This window comes from Chanodichthys erythropterus, chromosome 9, assembly GCF_024489055.1.
Source record: "Chanodichthys erythropterus isolate Z2021 chromosome 9, ASM2448905v1, whole genome shotgun sequence".
NCBI classification, from domain to species: domain Eukaryota; kingdom Metazoa; phylum Chordata; class Actinopteri; order Cypriniformes; family Xenocyprididae; genus Chanodichthys; species Chanodichthys erythropterus.
The window spans coordinates 30,018,069-30,036,200 of NC_090229.1; the positions used below are offsets into that span (position 1 = coordinate 30,018,069).

Sequence of the window (18,132 nt, forward strand, 5' to 3'; positions counted from 1 at the left end):
ATGTGGATCCTTCAGAAAGTACAGGCGGGAGCAGAAAGCCTACCAATGCAGATTAATCACCTTATCAGCAAAAATAAAGAGGAGATTTCAGCCAAGACCAGCATCTTCAATAAACTGCATAGCAACGTCCTCACACCTGATAAAATTCCTGAATTTTTTCTTCCGCCCAAGCTGACCAAGCGCTGCCTCATGGCAGACACCGAAAAAATCGTCCAATGTCTGAATGAAGAAAAAAAAGTTTTCATCAGTTCAGCAAAAACATCATTGTCAAGACATGGTACTGCCCAGTCACTGAGAGCGAGTCTAAACAAATCCACAGCAGCCTTGAACAAACTCAAGCCCATCCCATATTCACTGAAATGCTACGAGTCTGGTTTATTCGAGAGTCCGAACACACGTCGCAAAGAGTCTTTGTTCCATTCAGCACTTACCGGTTACACACTGGAGCGAATGACCATCAAAACACCCAAATTTTCCTGTAGAGCAGTTCTGAATATGGCCAGCACAGAGAGTGACACGCCCTCTGCTGACTCCTCCCCTTATTCCGCTCCTCCACCAATCAGAAGAGAGGATTTCACCAGCGAACAGTCATTCTCTGAAGATCCAGTTCAGCAAGATATTTGTGCCTCTAAATATGAGAAAAATAAATTTCACTCCACTCCTGACAAAAAGTCAAAAGTGTATCCCCGAGCTAAAGTTATTCAAACGTCCCATTGCACCACACTAGCCCCACCCATCCAGTTCCCACTGGACATGCTGCACTGCCAGGAACGCTTCCATCAGGAGCACGTGCTTCCTCTTCCTCAAAGAGGCCGTGTGCGCATATCTGCCTTCAGGTCCAGTGCAGCCAGGTGCTCTACGACAATTCAAATCCGTGTAGTCTCTGTGGAAGGCTTGAGAGATCCTGGTGACCCTCGACCTCTGACCTGCAGCTTGACCCTGAGCCTCACCCCAGGCAAGCTGCAGAGGCAACACAGCGCCATCATCAGGAACTGCCGTAACCCTGTGTTCAATGAAGACTTCTTCTTTCAGGAGCCAGAGGAGCAGCAGGGCAGTCTGGGAGATCTGGCCCTCAGACTGAAGGTTCTGGATAAGGCGTCAGGACTGGGGAGAGGGGTGGTGCTGGGAATTGTCATCAAACCTCTCTGTCAGCTACTGCCACTGTGAGACACAAACAAACAAGGAAACATGCTCCAGATTTGTAGTGTCATTTTGACTATAATAGAGCCCTAGTTCTAAATTAGCAAGAATTAGTGCTTTTGAGCCATGAAGGATTCTACGCTGTGCTGACGTCATGATCAAAAATGATCTGGTTTATTGACATCGCAAACATGTTTAAAAAACTGATTTGGTAAAAATGGTTGTTCAGCGCAAAGACCCTAAAACCCAAAACACACCAAGCTGACGCCGACGAACTAGTTACGAACTAGACGAAAGCAGACTGCAGGGCTGGCTCACGTCGGCAGCGTCTGGGACTAAAGTTGCCCTGACACACCAAACCGATGCTCGACACCCGACGGCCAAGTAGCACGTCCATTCTGCGCCTGCGTAAGAAGAAATGCCTTTCCGTACCAGCAGGTGGCAGTAGCTGAACAGCCAATCAGAATGATCAGATGGCCCGACTGACCGACAAGCTCCGACGCTGATTTAACATGTCGAATCGGCCGAAAAAAAAGCAGACAAGGACCAACTTCAGCCGACGGTGCGGAACACACTGAGAAAACTTAGTCGGCTGACGAACAAAAACTGCCCAATGGCCGACCATAGGCTTGGTGTGTTCCGGGCTTATAAGGACATGGTGATAGAAAGGAATATGTATGGAACCCCTAAAGGGACATGAGATGAAATAAAATATGAGATAGGGGCAAAAATTATATGTCAATATTTTTGCGTTCTCTTGCAAATGTTTTGCATTTCCCCAAGAAACTTTGCATTCGCTCACAAAGTGTTTGCGTTACCAAAGACTATAGATATATAAATGGGATGGGAAAAACTGCAACGCACAATATGGCGGAATACATCCCGCCTTCTAAGCAAAAGAGCCAGTCGCTGATTGATAAAGTCATTGCGTCACTGCAGCTGCCGTTAGAAGCTCCGGTTCCCATAAAAACCTGAGACTCACGCTTAGGACTGCATATTCGCATTGGCTCGTCTAGCCTGAAAAATAAACTTTTTTAACGCTTATTTGAGCATAAGAAACAACTTTTATGGGACAGTTCATGTCAGATTTTGTTGCTGGTTTGAAATATGTTATTTAATTGTGAGTTCCCCAAGCAGTTTTTGAGATTTCAGGATTCCCCCAATCAAATAGATAGGACTTGGTCTTGGATGCCCGAAATAGCTGCCCGGAGGCGTTGCAAATATGGCCACCGAGTGAACAGACTTTCCTTTAAAGGGACTTTGGCGTTACCCTCTCGTTCTACAAGACAACGCAAAAGCATTGAAACAGATTTTTTTCCTCCCATCACCATATCCCCAAAGCCACTTGAAGGCAAGCCTACAAGATTAGCAAAAAAACACCTGCTAATGCTGCGGTATGCAGGGAAGGAGACCAGAGGCCTTTTTTTTTAATGGATGTCAATGGAGGAGAGGCTTTACTACGCTAAATAAACTACGCTTTGTGGGAAAATGGCTTACCAATCTTCAACATGTTTTCTCTTAAAAAGTCGTTTTGGATTGAGTTTACACCAAAAAAAATGCTGTTTTATAAGAGAAGTCACAGACAATTGTGCAACAGGTATGATTCAGTTAACAGCATTTCTTATTTATTTACCGTACCGTTCTGAATGACATTCAATGATGTAAACACTGTAATGTGATTGGTTTAAAAGGCACATGATCCAAGTTAGTTATTACACTTTTTCCAATGCTAGAGCCACAGACCCTCATATCTCCTACTAATAAGACTATCTCTGGTGTCGGTCTCCGTGATTTTGCCATAAGACATATTTTCAACATATTCCAGTCTTAAAATTTAGTCTTAACCCTATTCCTACCCCTAAACCTAATCCTACCCATAACTTATCCCTAAAATCAGAGGGGAAAGAGTGGTGAATAACATTGATGTAGAAGCACCTAACCCTGGTTGCAAGCCTAAACTTGACATAAACGGTAAACTTGTCCCTCAAATCTGATTGGTTGATTGGAATGTTATTCCAGGATTAACAAATATGTTGATTAAGGAACATGTCTTACTTGGCAAAATCACGGTGACCCTCTGATGTCCCTTTATAGGGCTCCATAAATATGCGATGGGAGGAAACCATGTGCCCTTAGGGCCTCCATCTTTATTTTTACCATGTTTGTACTGATGTATCAAAATCAAAATATTTAGCCAAAGATGTGCTGATCACTTCGAATTAAGCATTGTGAAGCTTGTGTTGCTTTTATTGTGTTGTGAGTCAGTGTCTGACATTGATGAAACTTTTTAAATAAACATATTATAATAGTCAAATATCTCTGGATGTGGATTAAAGAGAAAAAGAGAGAAAGATCAATAAAAGTACAGAAATAATATAAAATCCCAAAGGAGAAATTTAAAAAGATTTAAAATTTAAAATGGCAACCTCACCGCTATAGATGCTGCTAAAATTTACACACTGAACATTATATAAAGTGTGACTTTGTTGTTAAAGCTTCAGTGTATAAATTTTAATGGCATCTAACCGCTAGGTTGCAAACTGCAACCAACAGCTTAGTCCACCCCTCCCTTTCGAAGCACATAGAGAAGCTACGGTGGCCGACACAGGACAAAGATGTTGTTGCCTGAGACAGCAGAAAGTAACCAGACAATCAACAAGCTCTGTAGAGCAGTTTGTCCATTTAGGGCTACTGTAGAAACATGGTGGTGCAAAATGGCGACTTCCATGTAAGGGGACCTACTGTGTATGGACTCCTATGGAGATAGAAATGGCTCATTCTAAGGTAATAAAAACATAATGGTTTATTATGTAAGGTCTTTATACACCACTAAAAACATAGTTATGTATATTATATTATATTATATTACATTTCCCTCAATAGATCCTCCTAAATATTACACACTGGACCTTTAACTATGTACTAACATTTTGCTCTTATTGTGTACATGCATGTTTTACATTGTATTTATATTTTAAAAATACTTGCATGTAATTACAGCTGTAATTAATCTTGGTAGTTACATTTCTGTAGTTACATCACCCTTAAACCTACCCATACCACAAAACCTGTACTTATACAAAATCAGTTAAATCAACTTTGCTCAGAGTACATATGGTCCCTTTCTAAAGTTAGTGAGATAATTAAGTGATTAATTATGTGATGAATGAGCATTAGTGATGAACACCTGCTGTTAACAAGCAGAATCACCAAAGAAAATATAATTCTCCTCTGCTGAGATCTTGAGAGATATAATGTCTTTTATCTTCAGGTGATTTCAACTAAGACTGTGGCTGAAGTCAGTTGTAGTTCTTGTGTTTCTCTTTTCTTCATTGATTCTGCTTGTTAACAGCAGGTGTTCATCACTAACACTCAATCATCACTTAATTAATCGCTCAACTTTAACTCTGCTTCAGTGTTACTTTAACACTATTTAGAGAGGGACCATATGTACTCTGAGCAGAACTGATTTAATTCTGGTGATTTTGCTGTGTACTTACTTGTATCCCACCTCAATAGCAGCAAAAGTGTTTTGCAATACAATATGAACTCAATTAGTACATTACTTATTTTTGATGTAAGTGCATAGTAGTTATGGACACCTAATATAAAGTGTGACCAACAATAACAACACTGGTTTATTTCTTAGATGTCTGTCACATTTAAAGATTCACTCTCTCATGAATGATTCCAAGCATTTCTTTCATACTCCATTCTTATTGGATAATCTTGTTAGTAACAAATAAGTCTAAATTACCTTGGTGGGGCATGTTGTCACACTATACGGCTTGAGTAAGTCACAGTGGGAACCTGATTGACACTGATTTAAGTGTCAGAAAATTGCTTCTCTTTATTTGTACTACTTTGTCAGAAAAATACTAAATTACAAACTAAAAAAAAAAAACTATATTTAAGATGTGCTATATGTTATTTCAGGCAAAACTACACAATATGTCTAAAAGATATGTGACTGCCCCAATATCCATGTGACAACTTGCCCTTATTCATTAACTGATACAATGATACTGATACAATATCCGAACACAAGAGGGCGAGCATGAGTTTCCTGTGTCAGATCTCAGCTTTGACTTCCTCAAGCACTCTGACTCTGAATCTTTACAGGAAGGAGAATGAAAACCAGTTAGCAGAGGCCAAAGTGTTTGCCTAATTGAGATAATCATTAAAAAGCTGTACAGTGTATAAACTTTCTCTTCCTCTCTCACACACAAACATGCACGTTGCATGAGTGCACATGCTGTAAGGCCAGTGTTAAGCAGATAGAAAGAGAGTCCTAATTAGTCCAATAAAAACCCAAGTGCCTGCTCTAATAGAAAGATAAATGTGCAGGGAGGCAGCGCAGGACCTTTCCTTTAACTGCTGTCAACAGCCAATTAACTCTAAATGAGCAGTGTGTGCATCTCTGAACACTCATCAGACACCGGCTTAAAAAATGAGACTGCACGCATGGACACACACACACATACACATGTTCACTTAGCTATCTAAATGGGGACATTACATAGATTTTTATTGGTTTATATAAACAGCTAGCTAGTTTTATCGTTAAGTACTGTAACCTAAACTTAACCTTAACAAAAAAATATATATATTTTAACAGATAAAGAAAAAAAATATTTAGGTGGAGACAGAGGAGTGTTGTAACACAGGGCTAGATGTAACACTCTAAGTTTGACATGTCAGAAAAGAGCTGTGGTAACATCAACAATACCATCTTCTTTTTGAGCTCACATGAGAAGTAGCATTTGACAGTGAGCAAATTTGTAGATTTTATGACCAAAAAAACAGATTTTTAGGTAAGAAAGTAACATTTTTAATCACGATTATTTTTTGCCCGGCAATCATTGAATTGTAGGTACAATTATTTAACATGACCTGAAGTAACTGTTTCTCCAGTTTAATTTGATGCTTTGAATTTATGCTAACTTCAAACCCACATGCTAAAACATTTATGACAGTTTGGGGTGGGGATAGTTGTAACAGTTTATTAAAAATGTTTCAACCAACCCCTATGATGATTCCAATGAGTCCAGTTATCAATCAGATCCACTGTTGATGCAAAGACATGTGAGTTTTTTGTTGGGTATCAAGGGATTTATTCAGTAAATGTGTTTATACGCATGGCTTCTTACCATATCAAGGGAGACTGGGGCAAGTTGTCACATGGGTTATAATCTCAGGAACTGAGGTTTTGAGAAAAAAGTCTTTTTTAAATGTACTGTATGTTTTCTAAAAGTTTTTGTATTGTTTTCAAAGGGATAGTTCACCCAAAAATGAAAATTCTGTCATTTATTACTTACCCTCATGCTGTTCCACACCTGTAAGACGATGATGGCCGATTTCAAAACACTGCTTCAGGAAGCATCGGAGAATAATGAATCAGCATATCGAATCATGATTCAGATCGCGTGTCAAACAGCAAAAACTGCTGAAATCACGTGACTTTGGCGCTCCGAACCACTGATTCGACATGCTGATTCATTATGCTCCGATGCTTCCTGAAGCAGTGTTTTGAAATCGGCCATCACTATATAAGTCATATTTAGTTTTTTTTGGCGCACCAAAAATATTCTCGTTGCTTTATAATATTAATATTGAACCACTGTACTCACATGAACTAATTTAAATATGTTTTTAGTACCTTTTATGGATCTTGAGAGAGAAAATGTCATTGCTCCCTATACAGGCCTCACGGAGCCATTGGATTTCAACTAAAATATCTTAATATTAAAATATCTTACGGGTGTGGAACGGCATGAGAGTAAGTAATAAATGACAGAATTTTCATTTTTGGGCAAACTAACCCTTTAAGTTAGTTTCTTTTTTTTTTTTTCTTTTTTTTTGTAAACGACTAAAATTATAACATAATATTGCTGTAGCTGTTGATTAATCAAAACAATAAAACCACACTGGCACATTCAGTGTGTGAAAATTTGAAGGCATATTTTAACTAAAAGGCTGAATTGTGCTTATTAAGGATATTTTTTATAAATGTCAGGCCAGGTATATTTTACATGTTATAGATTTATTATAACAATAATACTATTATTTCTTATTTATTTACACACTTGAGCCATCAAACTGTTGTATATGAGCAATATCACAATATGGCTGAAATACACTATTCACATGAGTGTGCAAATAAATAAGAAATAATAGTCTCTTTAAAACCCTCTTTTGTGCAGCACTACTTCCTTCCGCCATGGATTCAATTGCAATTGCTATGCTATAAATGATGTAAGTTAAATATATCCTTAATATTAAATTATTAAATTATGAAATTTAACATTGCGCAATTTGATTTGCTCTGGAACAAGTAATAGATTAATAAGACCAAAGATTGCCGTTTTATGTTATATCTTATGTTTAAGACACAGCAGAAAATCCCTGAAGCACTGGCCGAGATGAAGCTGTTCTCGGCGGTTACACGACCCCTGAACGGCCACTGACGGCCTGGAGCTTGCACCTCCGAAAACATCTTTGTAAATTGTAAAATAGGTGCTATGGTCAAATATGAGTCATATTTCAGGTCTAAACAACTATTCTCGCCTAAAAAACTCTTAAAACTACAGTTAATGGTACAAGTGTAGCATTCGCAGAAATATGGTGGATTTGCTCGACCGCCATGATGGGTGCTTCAAGCCAAGTGGACTGATACAAACAGTGAAAAGGTAAGAGTGCCAGATTCGAGAACCAGAAAGAACTGTTGTGTGTGTGTGTGTGTATATATATATATATATATATATATATATATATATATATATATATATATTTATATATTTGCTGCTTCATTAATTGTTTTGTGTGTCATAATAGATTTTCAAATATTGCTTAAAGGCCTTTTATAGGCTGTTTAATGGCAGGTTCCAGTGTGACGGAAAAAAAAATGTTTTCTGAGAACTGTATCTTTTTCGATGTTTACACAGAATTTAAAATAATAATAATAACTTAATTAAATAATTAAGAAATAAACAATAATTTAAAAATTACTAAAATATATACTGTAGTAAAAAACAAATTGCCCTATACGTTTTTTTTATACAGCTAAAAGTTATGAAAACTTTCAGAACTTCATAAAGGTCTTAAAAACACTGACACTGTGCCTTCAGAATTCATGGAAGTAATCAGATGAAGTAGTCAAGCACCAGACAATCTGCTATATTGAGCACCATTAACACAGGACTTGGCTGCATCTAACAATCCTTGTTAAAAGGACAACCTCCAACCATTTCAATTAGCCCAGAGGGCAGTCCGAACGTGGCTGTCTTTTCTTAGTGAATCACTGAGAAAGAGAGAAAGAGAGAGATTTAGTGATCGGCACTACGACTCTGGTGACCTCTACTCATCTTTTGTTAATGCATGGCAGATGAGCTTTTTATTATGAGTCGGTGACTTATGGCTCGAGGTGTGTTGAAGGGGAAAGGCAGAAGGCACATGCCAAGTAATGAAGCTCAGCCCTGAAAGAACAAATCAATGTGCTTTCACTGAACTCCAGCACCTGAGAGCTGCCATACATGAATTAAAACCTGCAGAACAAGAAACTACTATTTAATGTCCTTTAAGATCACTTCCAGATACTTGAAGAACTGAAGTTTTAATTAGTTTACCAACAATCTCCAACATCCATGCATCTCAGTAGAATTCTGTCATTTTTGTCATTGTTTCTGAATCTGAACAAGTGTCATTTCCACAATGTCATTATAGTCAACATGTTGTTTGCATCCAAGCACTTCTGCTAAAACTTAATTAATTTAATTAAATTAGTGGTTAAATTGTTGGTTGCAGTAAATGATGCCTCAAACTATAAGAGACAGTTAAAATTTGAGGGGGGGGGAAACAAATGTCTATAAAGGCATCTGAAAAGTACCAAAAATAAAGGATGAAGACATAGTAAAAAGTTTCCAAGAAGGTAAATATTCAATGCTGTCTCACGACCAATTCGAAAAACGTGAAAACGTTAGTTGTAAATATTCTCAGAACGATCAAAACTTCCATTTTTTTTTTTTTTTTTTTTTTTATTACTTTTCGTGTTTGTGCGAAGGTTAGAAAAAACATTAAGGGAACAGTCCATTTTATCATCTTAAAAACATTATGGGAACATAACTTTTTGAATGCTGAACGTTTTGAAACAAGTACATTCAAAAAAGTTAGATGAACATCCAACTAAAACTTTTAATGATCATTGTAAATAATGTTTTTGTGCTAACATTAAAGACTGTGAACAAACATTCCATAAATGATACTGGAAGAATGTTTGTTCATAACTTTGAGAGAACCCCTGCTCTGAGAACATTCCCTGTTAGCTGGGATAACTCATAACATTATAAGGTCCGGTTCAACAGACAGGGCTTAGACTATAAATTAAGATTAGGCCTTAGTTCAGTTAGGGTATTTACGTAACTTTTATAAACGTGCCCTAGAAAAAAAAAAATACTGGTGTGCATCTTGAGACAAAACAATGGCACTAACATACAGTCAAACCAAAAATTATTCAGACATTTTTTTTTATTTTTACTACTGGGTGCAGGACACTATAGTTCATTTATGTAAGTGAGGACAGCAAAATTAAATTAACTGTGACCTATTATACCTAAAAAATTCTTCATACAGTGGACTACCAGTAAAATTGATTAAAAAAAAATTTGGAACCAAAAATTATTCACACACTTTGACCTGACCATGATTTGCTTAAGTGTTATCTGACAGATTAATTTTTTTCTGACACAGTTTTAACTCTGAGATCTTGTCATATTTTATTACCATTTTTTAAAACTATACACTGTAAAAAATAACCGTGATTTTAACAGTAAAAGACTGTAAAAATGCTGCGGTGAAAAACTGTCAATTGGTTTACAGAAAGTTTCCGTACTATATACAGTGAATAACTGCAATAGATCTAACCGTACATTTAATGTAATTTTATGGTAAAATACCATTAAATTCATAGTTTTTGGAAGTGAAAAATAAATAAATTGACATTCCCACAATTCCCAGCATGACACTTCACATTTGATATATTTTCGTTGAAATAACTCCGTTTCTTCTTAGTTTTTCTCATTTTTTTCTAATCAGTTATGTACATTAGGGTTTTATGTTACATCTAATGTTGTTAAATTAATGTTTATTGCATTTTTAAAATTTCATGCATGTTACCATGATGGTGTTTAGTGTGTGTGTGAATGACACTGTGTGCACCTTCTATATGTTAGTATTGTCCTTCTCAGCTTGTGGAAAAGCTGCTTGTGATGAACTTTAATTCATCATGTGACACTTATTACCCATGTGTTTGATGACTGTCAGTGCATTATAAAGGTACAAAACAGATATTAGTACTTCATTAGGTTGGTAAATTAAAATTATATCAGTTAATGGAATACATTATTTTTCGGTAAATTTAACAGATTTTCTTTTACGTTGCTACTGTATTTTTTACAGTAAAGTTCTATAAAGGGTATATGTCTTACCATTGTTGGGGAAAGTTACTAGTAATGTTTTAAAAGTAACGTGTTAGAATATTGCCTTACTCCCTGAAAAAGTAACTACTTGGATTACTTTTATGGAAAGTAACTTTTTCTCACCTGGCTGGACTTGCTTGTTTGTTACAAAACTAAACTTTTGGCAAATTTAAAGGCCCTTTCACACCAAAAGTGAAATAAATAACCATCAGGCTGAAGGAAATGCAAATTTTTGCCTGTACAATACAGGTGCAACTCAAACAAACCTTTCAGCTGTACTGCCGTTCTGGATTGCTGAAGAATAGGAAGCAGGATAAGAAAGTCCAACACTCTTACTTCAGCAATATAAACAAAAAAACACAAATGTGATGGTTATCTAAAGTCATCGAAGGTCAGCAGCAAAGACAATGGTTAATAAAGTGAGATGAAATACACAAAGTATACATAAAGCATACATAAAGATGAGTAAATGCATGTTCACTTTAGTCTTGAACTACAATAACTATCATGTTTGCACAGCGCACACTACGCCTCTGTACCATTACTCTCAATTTCTCTCAGCTTGGGGAAAGAAGAGCTGTCAGGCAGCCAATAAATGGGAAAACAAAATAACATGCATTACTTATTTGAAAAAGTAACTCAGATATTTAGTTTGAAACATAAAAGTAACGTATTACTTGTTACTTGAAAAAAGTAATCTGTTTTTGAAACTCGCATTACTTGTAATGTGTTATCCCCAACACTGGAACAGTATAGTGTAAATTTAATAGTTTGTGAGTTTGCTGTTGTTGAGCGAGTACGTTCTCCATCACTGTATCTAAATATGAACAAACAGCTACTTAATGGTAAAAAAAAAAAAAAAAAATCCCCTGATATAAATATTTCAAGAGACAGACAGATTAAACACTGAATCTATCAGTTCAATTATGTGTTATGAGGAATTAACACAATTTATCAATTATAATATTACCAATCCACACTTGATTTGCGGGCCACAATTCAAGCATTTATAAAGAATTATACAGTTGTACTAAGTTGCTGTGCCGGGGCTCATAATGGCGAGGAGCTTCATGAATTAAACGGTTCATTACGAAGGCGAGGTCTTTGCAGTTATTAAGACGGGCATGAATGTGTCACCTCCACCCCTGTTGAAGTCAGAGTAATTAACAATAATACCTCATATCAAATTCTGCTCCTCGACAAGCCGCAGACCAGCAACTTCACGATGACCTCATTCCTATTCATCATACTTTCCACATAATCCATATTTAAAAGACTGACGAATTTAAAAAAATCAGCATATCTTTCTCATTGAAAAGAAATGAATAAGAAATGGTCACATATTTGTTTTTAACAGGAGGTTTTTCTCGTGCACTGTATCATTTGGCATATGTTACGTTTTCAACAGGCGCTTACATATGCAAAATGTCACATTTTGTTTGAAATTTACACTGTAGCTGCTTATGGTAAAAGACAAATTTTATGTCTTTTAAGATGCCAAGAAATTCAGATCACTACTGTCAGACTGTAATGAATCCACAGAGTAATGAAGAGAGAGTGCAAGAAAGAGAGACAGATCATTTTCATTGACTAGATATGATGTGGGTGTAGTTTTCACATCAGCCAGCCACTTGTGCATCTTATTTGTTCAGAGGGCAGGTTCGGCTCACTCCTGGTGTGAGCGTGTGCTGCAGCGCGCGTATGAAGATGTATAAAAGAGCCTTTGCCATGCTAAACAGTGACACTCTAAATGGCCTCCCAACTGGCAGCTTTTGTGTTGTGAAGAGGACCAGCTTCTCAACTTCAAAGGTGAAATTTATGTCAAGACGGGGAGGACAAAACAACTTTATCAAACGGCTGCTTTTGAAGTCATGCGGCCGTCTCCTCTGGCGCTTTATGTGAAGCACAGCATCCTAGACACACACACACACACACACACATACATGGAATAATCTCTTGGCAAAAAAAATCTATGGTCATCCCAATTCATGTAGTGGTCAGTGAATCAATGTTATTTAGGTTAAATCAAAATATTAAGAAAGAATCTATCAGGCAATCAAAAAACAGGCCACCAGGTTGAATTTGTGCTTGTAGCTACAAGCTTCTTGAAAGTTCATATGGCTAATTTGACTTTTTGTTCTCTAAAATTCTCCAGCCCATACATATTAATTTTAGTTTCATGCTTAAGACTTTAATGCAAGATATATTGCCCTGAATATTTTTATGTTGGGAAAAATTTCCATATGCAAGAACTTTTCTGCATTCTGTCAGTTTAAGTTTTCTCCATCACCACTACTTGTGGAGCTCCTGAAATACATACCTGACCATATTACAAAAAAACTGATCTCAGAAACTGAATTGACTTCAGGAAGATGTGTGCACAGCACTAAACTTATAAAGCAATATTTAACATCAGGATGGATTATTAGGTAAATGCTCCTCTGCTGGACGGCGCCATGTTTTCTGTAGTTTGGCAAACAGACTCAGTCTTTCTTCTCTATGCCTCGGAGCAACAATTGTCTTAATGTTCGAAAATGGCGAGGAAGCGAATCCATTAAGCTATTTATGCTTGTGGATGTTCAGCCACTGTCTGTCAGGGTTCAACGTTCAAAATGTCGATTTGGTGAAAGAATTCTCAAAGTGGAAGACATTATTGTAAATATTATGTGATAGCACAAATAACATAAAAACTATTTCCTCTGTTTTGTATTAAACAAAATAAATTTACAGATACATTTACTCCTTCATTTAAGTATATTTTAAAGCATTTTATCTACCTATAATTTTACACATATGTATGCATATGCTTTTAATTTTACATATATAAGAGTAAATATACTGTACATATAAGAGTAAATACAGCTTAGAGAGAACTAACAGATGAGAAAAGTCAGGAAAAAAAGACATTCCACTGCACAGAAACTGGATTGAAGTGTGTGATTTTACTCTAAAAATACTTCATTTACAAATCTTATACAATTATACTGCTTTTTTTGAAACTCACATGCCACCTTAAAACAGCACACATAAACCAAACCTGCTTTTGTTCACTATAATTGTCTATTTGATTGTTTAATCTTCATAAAATATTTAGATGTTGTGTTAGTAAATACCACGAGTGCAATTCAAATGCTAAAAGTGATGATATTCTACACATATTTACATGTATAACATTTATGATAATATATAAGAACATTTTAACATATGTATTTTCTATTTTACACAAAAACATAATTTAGCAAAATTCACTTTGGGTTATTTCATGACTCTCTCTCTCTCAGACACACGGAAATCCTCTTCACTGTTTTGACAGTGGCATACAAGCATGCAAGTCATAGTTTTACATTTTTTAATTCTTTGTACAGTTTGTGTAGCTTTCATGTTTATAAGGCTTAACTTTTAAGTGTTTAAAAAATGTACATCAGATACATGTTTTTTTCTTATACAGTACACAGTTTTTAAAAGAAGTTAAAACCTGTTCATCATTAAACAAAGCAGAAAAGTGCAGAGCCAAAGATGACAACCTGCATTCTGCATAATATAAACTAGCCTCGCAAAAAAGCTTCTTTAACAGTTCTTAAAGGACAGTACAGATCTTCTGGAAAAGGCTGGCATCTCAAATCAGTCCACAGCCATCCCCAAAACATGCTCTACGTACCCTCGTGTCTGAATCTTCAGTTTCTGGCTCAAGACTGCAGGAGAGCAGGATGGAGAGACCCGCTTTTTTCCTCAGCAAGAGCTGTTGCGTCTCTCTCCATCAGTGCTGAGGTTCTCGGGCACAGCTGCGTTACTCCCGGCGTCATGCCAGTCAGGGAGGGGACTGTGCCCAGGGTCGGCGTGGGTTTGATGGGCACGGGCACGGCGGGCATGCTCTGTGTTCCCGGGTGATGATGATACAGCCCCTTCACCGCCACACTGAACGGTGGGTAGTCTGACGACACCGGCTCGGACAGCATGCCAACGTGCGGCCACACGGAGTTGACCATGCCGCCCAGCTGAGCGGGCACGGGATAGCCGAGGTGATGCATGACCGACGCAATGGGCAAACCGCTGGCCATCACTCCTTTATAGTCTCTGCCGATCAGGCTCTCGATGGCGAACGGGTGCTTGAAGCTGCCACCCTGCCCGCCACCGAGCGTGTAGCTCTGGAAGTGCGAGAGGCGGCCCATGGTGCCCAGGTACTCCGGGTGTCCCACACCCAGCTTGCCCGAATGGTGGTGGGATTGATGCAAGGAGTGCTGGGCATGGTGGTGAGAGTGGTAGGAGTGCAGCACGGGGCCACTCTTGCAAGCCGAATGCTCCACCCGCAGGAGCTTGAAACGCTTGCGGCGGCGGAGGAAGCTGCCGTTCTCAAACATGTCTCCACAGTCCGGATGCAAGGCCCAGAAGCTGCCCTTGCCCGGTTGGTCTGGACGCCGGGGGATCTTGATGAAGCAGTCGTTGAAGGAAAGGTTGTGCCGGAGTGAGTTTTGCCAGCGCTGAGTGTTCTCGCGGTAATACGGGAAACGGTCCATGATGAATTTGTAGATGTCGCTGAGGGGGAGCATCTTCTCAGAGGAGCTCTGGATGGCCATGGCAGTCAGAGAGATGTACGAGTACGGAGGCTTCTGGTCGCTGTAGGAGTTTTTGCCTGGCCGAGGCATGGCTTTTTTTTAATTCTGTGCAGTATCAATCAGAAGCAAGCCAGCATATCGTCCATTTAAATAAAAAAATCATTCAGCGTGCTATATAGCCTTGCTTTGATTTACTTCATCTGTTTGTTTTGTATGTTTACATATGCTTTATAGTCATAGAAACAGCTCACAAAGTCAAAATCCACAGGATTAAGGCAAAGTCAAAGTATGTCAAAGAAAACGGGACCGTTTGAAAGTTACCTCTCTAATGATACTCCTCACACGCGCGCGCGACACCTGCGTCCTCTCAGAGCGCGAGAAGTTCTCCCGGAGGATGCGCGCGCTCGGCTTTGACTCACAGAAGATCCGGCGACGCTTTTGTAAGAATGGCAGAGGTCCAGACCCCCCGCTAGTTGCGTTTTATTATGATGACACTGACTTTAGGACGAATAAGGGGTAAATAGGGGGAGGGTCTGACTTCATATGCGTTTAGTCTTACTCATCTGTACCAATCAGAGGGAAAGAGCAGCGCGCTCACTAATGAGTCTGATAATGATAACACACACTGCAAGACTAATGATGTGAATGTGAAATATCCATATACTGTTTATGGAGAGTTATTAGAATTATTTTAAACGTCTCGAGTTCAGGATAATCAAACTTTTTTTATTTATATTTTTTAGTTTAGACTTACTTAAACAAGAATAGCCTCAAGGATACTTTATATTTATGGTGTAAGCTATTGTTTCCTGTGTTTTCATTTTCTCTGTCAATGCACTGTAAAACTGTTTTCAATGTAAAATTAATCTTAAAATATAAAGCTAATTTCAACGTAAAAAAGTGAATAAAGTATAAATATTATGAACAAAGAGACATTCTATTTCCTGTGCAAACCATCACATGTATGTATATTATAAATATAATAATTACGTATAAATACATTTCTTCTTTTTTCAATTATGTACATTGATGTGTTTTATTTAGCATTTTATGCTGTTTAGTTATTGTACAGCATTATTTTAATGTATGTGAACCCTGATGGTGATCTGTGTTGCTGATAAACTTTAAGTCATGGACTTCCATTATGCCACCTGTGTTATTATCAGAACATTTTACAGTATGAACTATAAAATATAGTCAGAAAAATTCCATCTATTTTTCTGTTATATATTAGACATAAAGTATTTACAATGAGGATTTCTCATTATTATCTGTTCTAAAGATGTTTTAACATAAAAAAAATAATTAGGCAATAGGGACTAACATGCTCCTTTATATATATAAAAAAAATCTTTACATTTTTCTTCACACTCTTTCTCCAGCACATCTTATAATTGCACAAACTTTAGTTTGTCGAGTTTAATCTATTTAAGTATGAATTGTAAGTTGAAACAACATTTATATTCTTATAATATTCATAATATTAATATAGAAATTATATGAGCAGCTTCAGAAAGAGATGAGCATTTTTGATCATTTGACTTTTGGTTTGAAAAACTGTCCTGAAGGCAACTTTTAAAGTCTTTCAACTGACACAGTTCTGTATAACTACCTCTGATTGCTATCAAAGAAAGCTTTTTTTTTTTTTTTTTTTTTTTTTTTTTGCTCACTAAACTTTATGAATGTGTTTAGTAGTTTTGGCCTTGAAAATAACGTGTTAAAATTATTAAGTTCATTGTTTGTTAAAACATAATAATCAAGGTTGGTCCTATGAAATGTGGATAGAGATAGCAGAGAGAGAGAAAGGGGAAACAACAGGACAACAGGCCTACTTACAAAAAGAAAAAAAAAATATCCATATTTTTTCTTTCCTGAACAAGATCCATCATAAACTGCATAATATGTAACCTTGTCACCACTATAAGCACGTTACTTACATAATTAAATTCTATTTCACAACTCCTTTCTCTTGAGTAATTTCAGGTAAATGACAAGTCATTTAAAAGCTGAAAGCGCGCGCGTTTGCACGCACCAAGCGCGCGCCAGTTTTTCACCGGGCTGAGCGGAGTCAGAATCAACCTGTCAAGCTGTTTGCACTTTGCTCGTATTTCACAAGGATAAACACACTTCCCCACAACCCCCGAGAACAGGTACTCCGGTAAACAGAATAACAAAAGCGCCGCCGCTCTTGTGCGGCCAGGTGTCACGGCACGGTCCCACCAGGCGCCTTCTTACACGGGTTCCCGGCGGGTCGCGAATACATTACATTAATTAAGCCTTCAGTGATTTACCTTCCTGAGAGAGATGTCCAACAATATAATTAAAGGCGTAGTGGTTATATTAGCGATGAATATTCAAAACCGTGTCAATTAATTAGCCAACAGATCTTTCTCATTATGTTCCTGAAGAGCTCCGGTGTTTCTCTAGTTTAAAGGGTCACCGGCGAACGAGTCGCATGCATATTTCACGCGCGGCGACACCCAGCGCCATTATCTCCCGGGCTTAATGTCTTTTGAAATGCAACTTTAGCGCCGGACCGCTGACGAATAACGTGTGTTTAGAAGCGCCTTTGACACGCGAATCATGTGAAGCACTTGGCACCGGAAGGCCCCTGCGAGGCTGAGGCGGGAGCGCGCGTGTTCCTCCTCACCGTGTTGTTTAGATCAATATTAAACCTGCTCCCACAAAGCGCGGTGTTAAGTAGACAACACGCTGATATGCATAAGAAATTAATTAGACGGTTTTCGCTGCATTCAACTCCTGGACAAATAACAACTTGTAAAGTGCACCTTCTGGGCATATTGAACATATGCTGGAATTAGCCTTAATTGACTAATTACATAAATTACTCATTAATTTTACAGCACATCAATTATAAAAGATATATCAATTAATTTTGCATAAATTAAGGACTGAACGTGGCAAAAACGGAGACGGGGAGATGAGCGCGCGAGGAGGGGGTCGGC

The 18,132-nt window shown here is 37.7% G+C and overlaps 2 protein-coding genes across 2 annotated transcripts; one reads left to right on the plus strand and one right to left on the minus strand.

The window, feature by feature from the left end:
* LOC137026719 (C2 calcium-dependent domain-containing protein 4C) lies at positions 1-1,167 on the plus strand. The gene has a single exon (XM_067394154.1). The coding sequence runs from the start codon at positions 1-3 to the stop codon at positions 1,165-1,167; it is 1,167 nt and encodes a 388-aa protein (XP_067250255.1).
* A 13,132-nt stretch (positions 1,168-14,299) lies between these two features.
* On the minus strand, positions 14,300-15,256 carry foxb2 (forkhead box B2). Its single transcript, XM_067393979.1, has one exon. The coding sequence runs from the start codon at positions 15,254-15,256 to the stop codon at positions 14,300-14,302; it is 957 nt and encodes a 318-aa protein (XP_067250080.1).
* Positions 15,257-18,132: the final 2,876 nt, after the last annotated feature.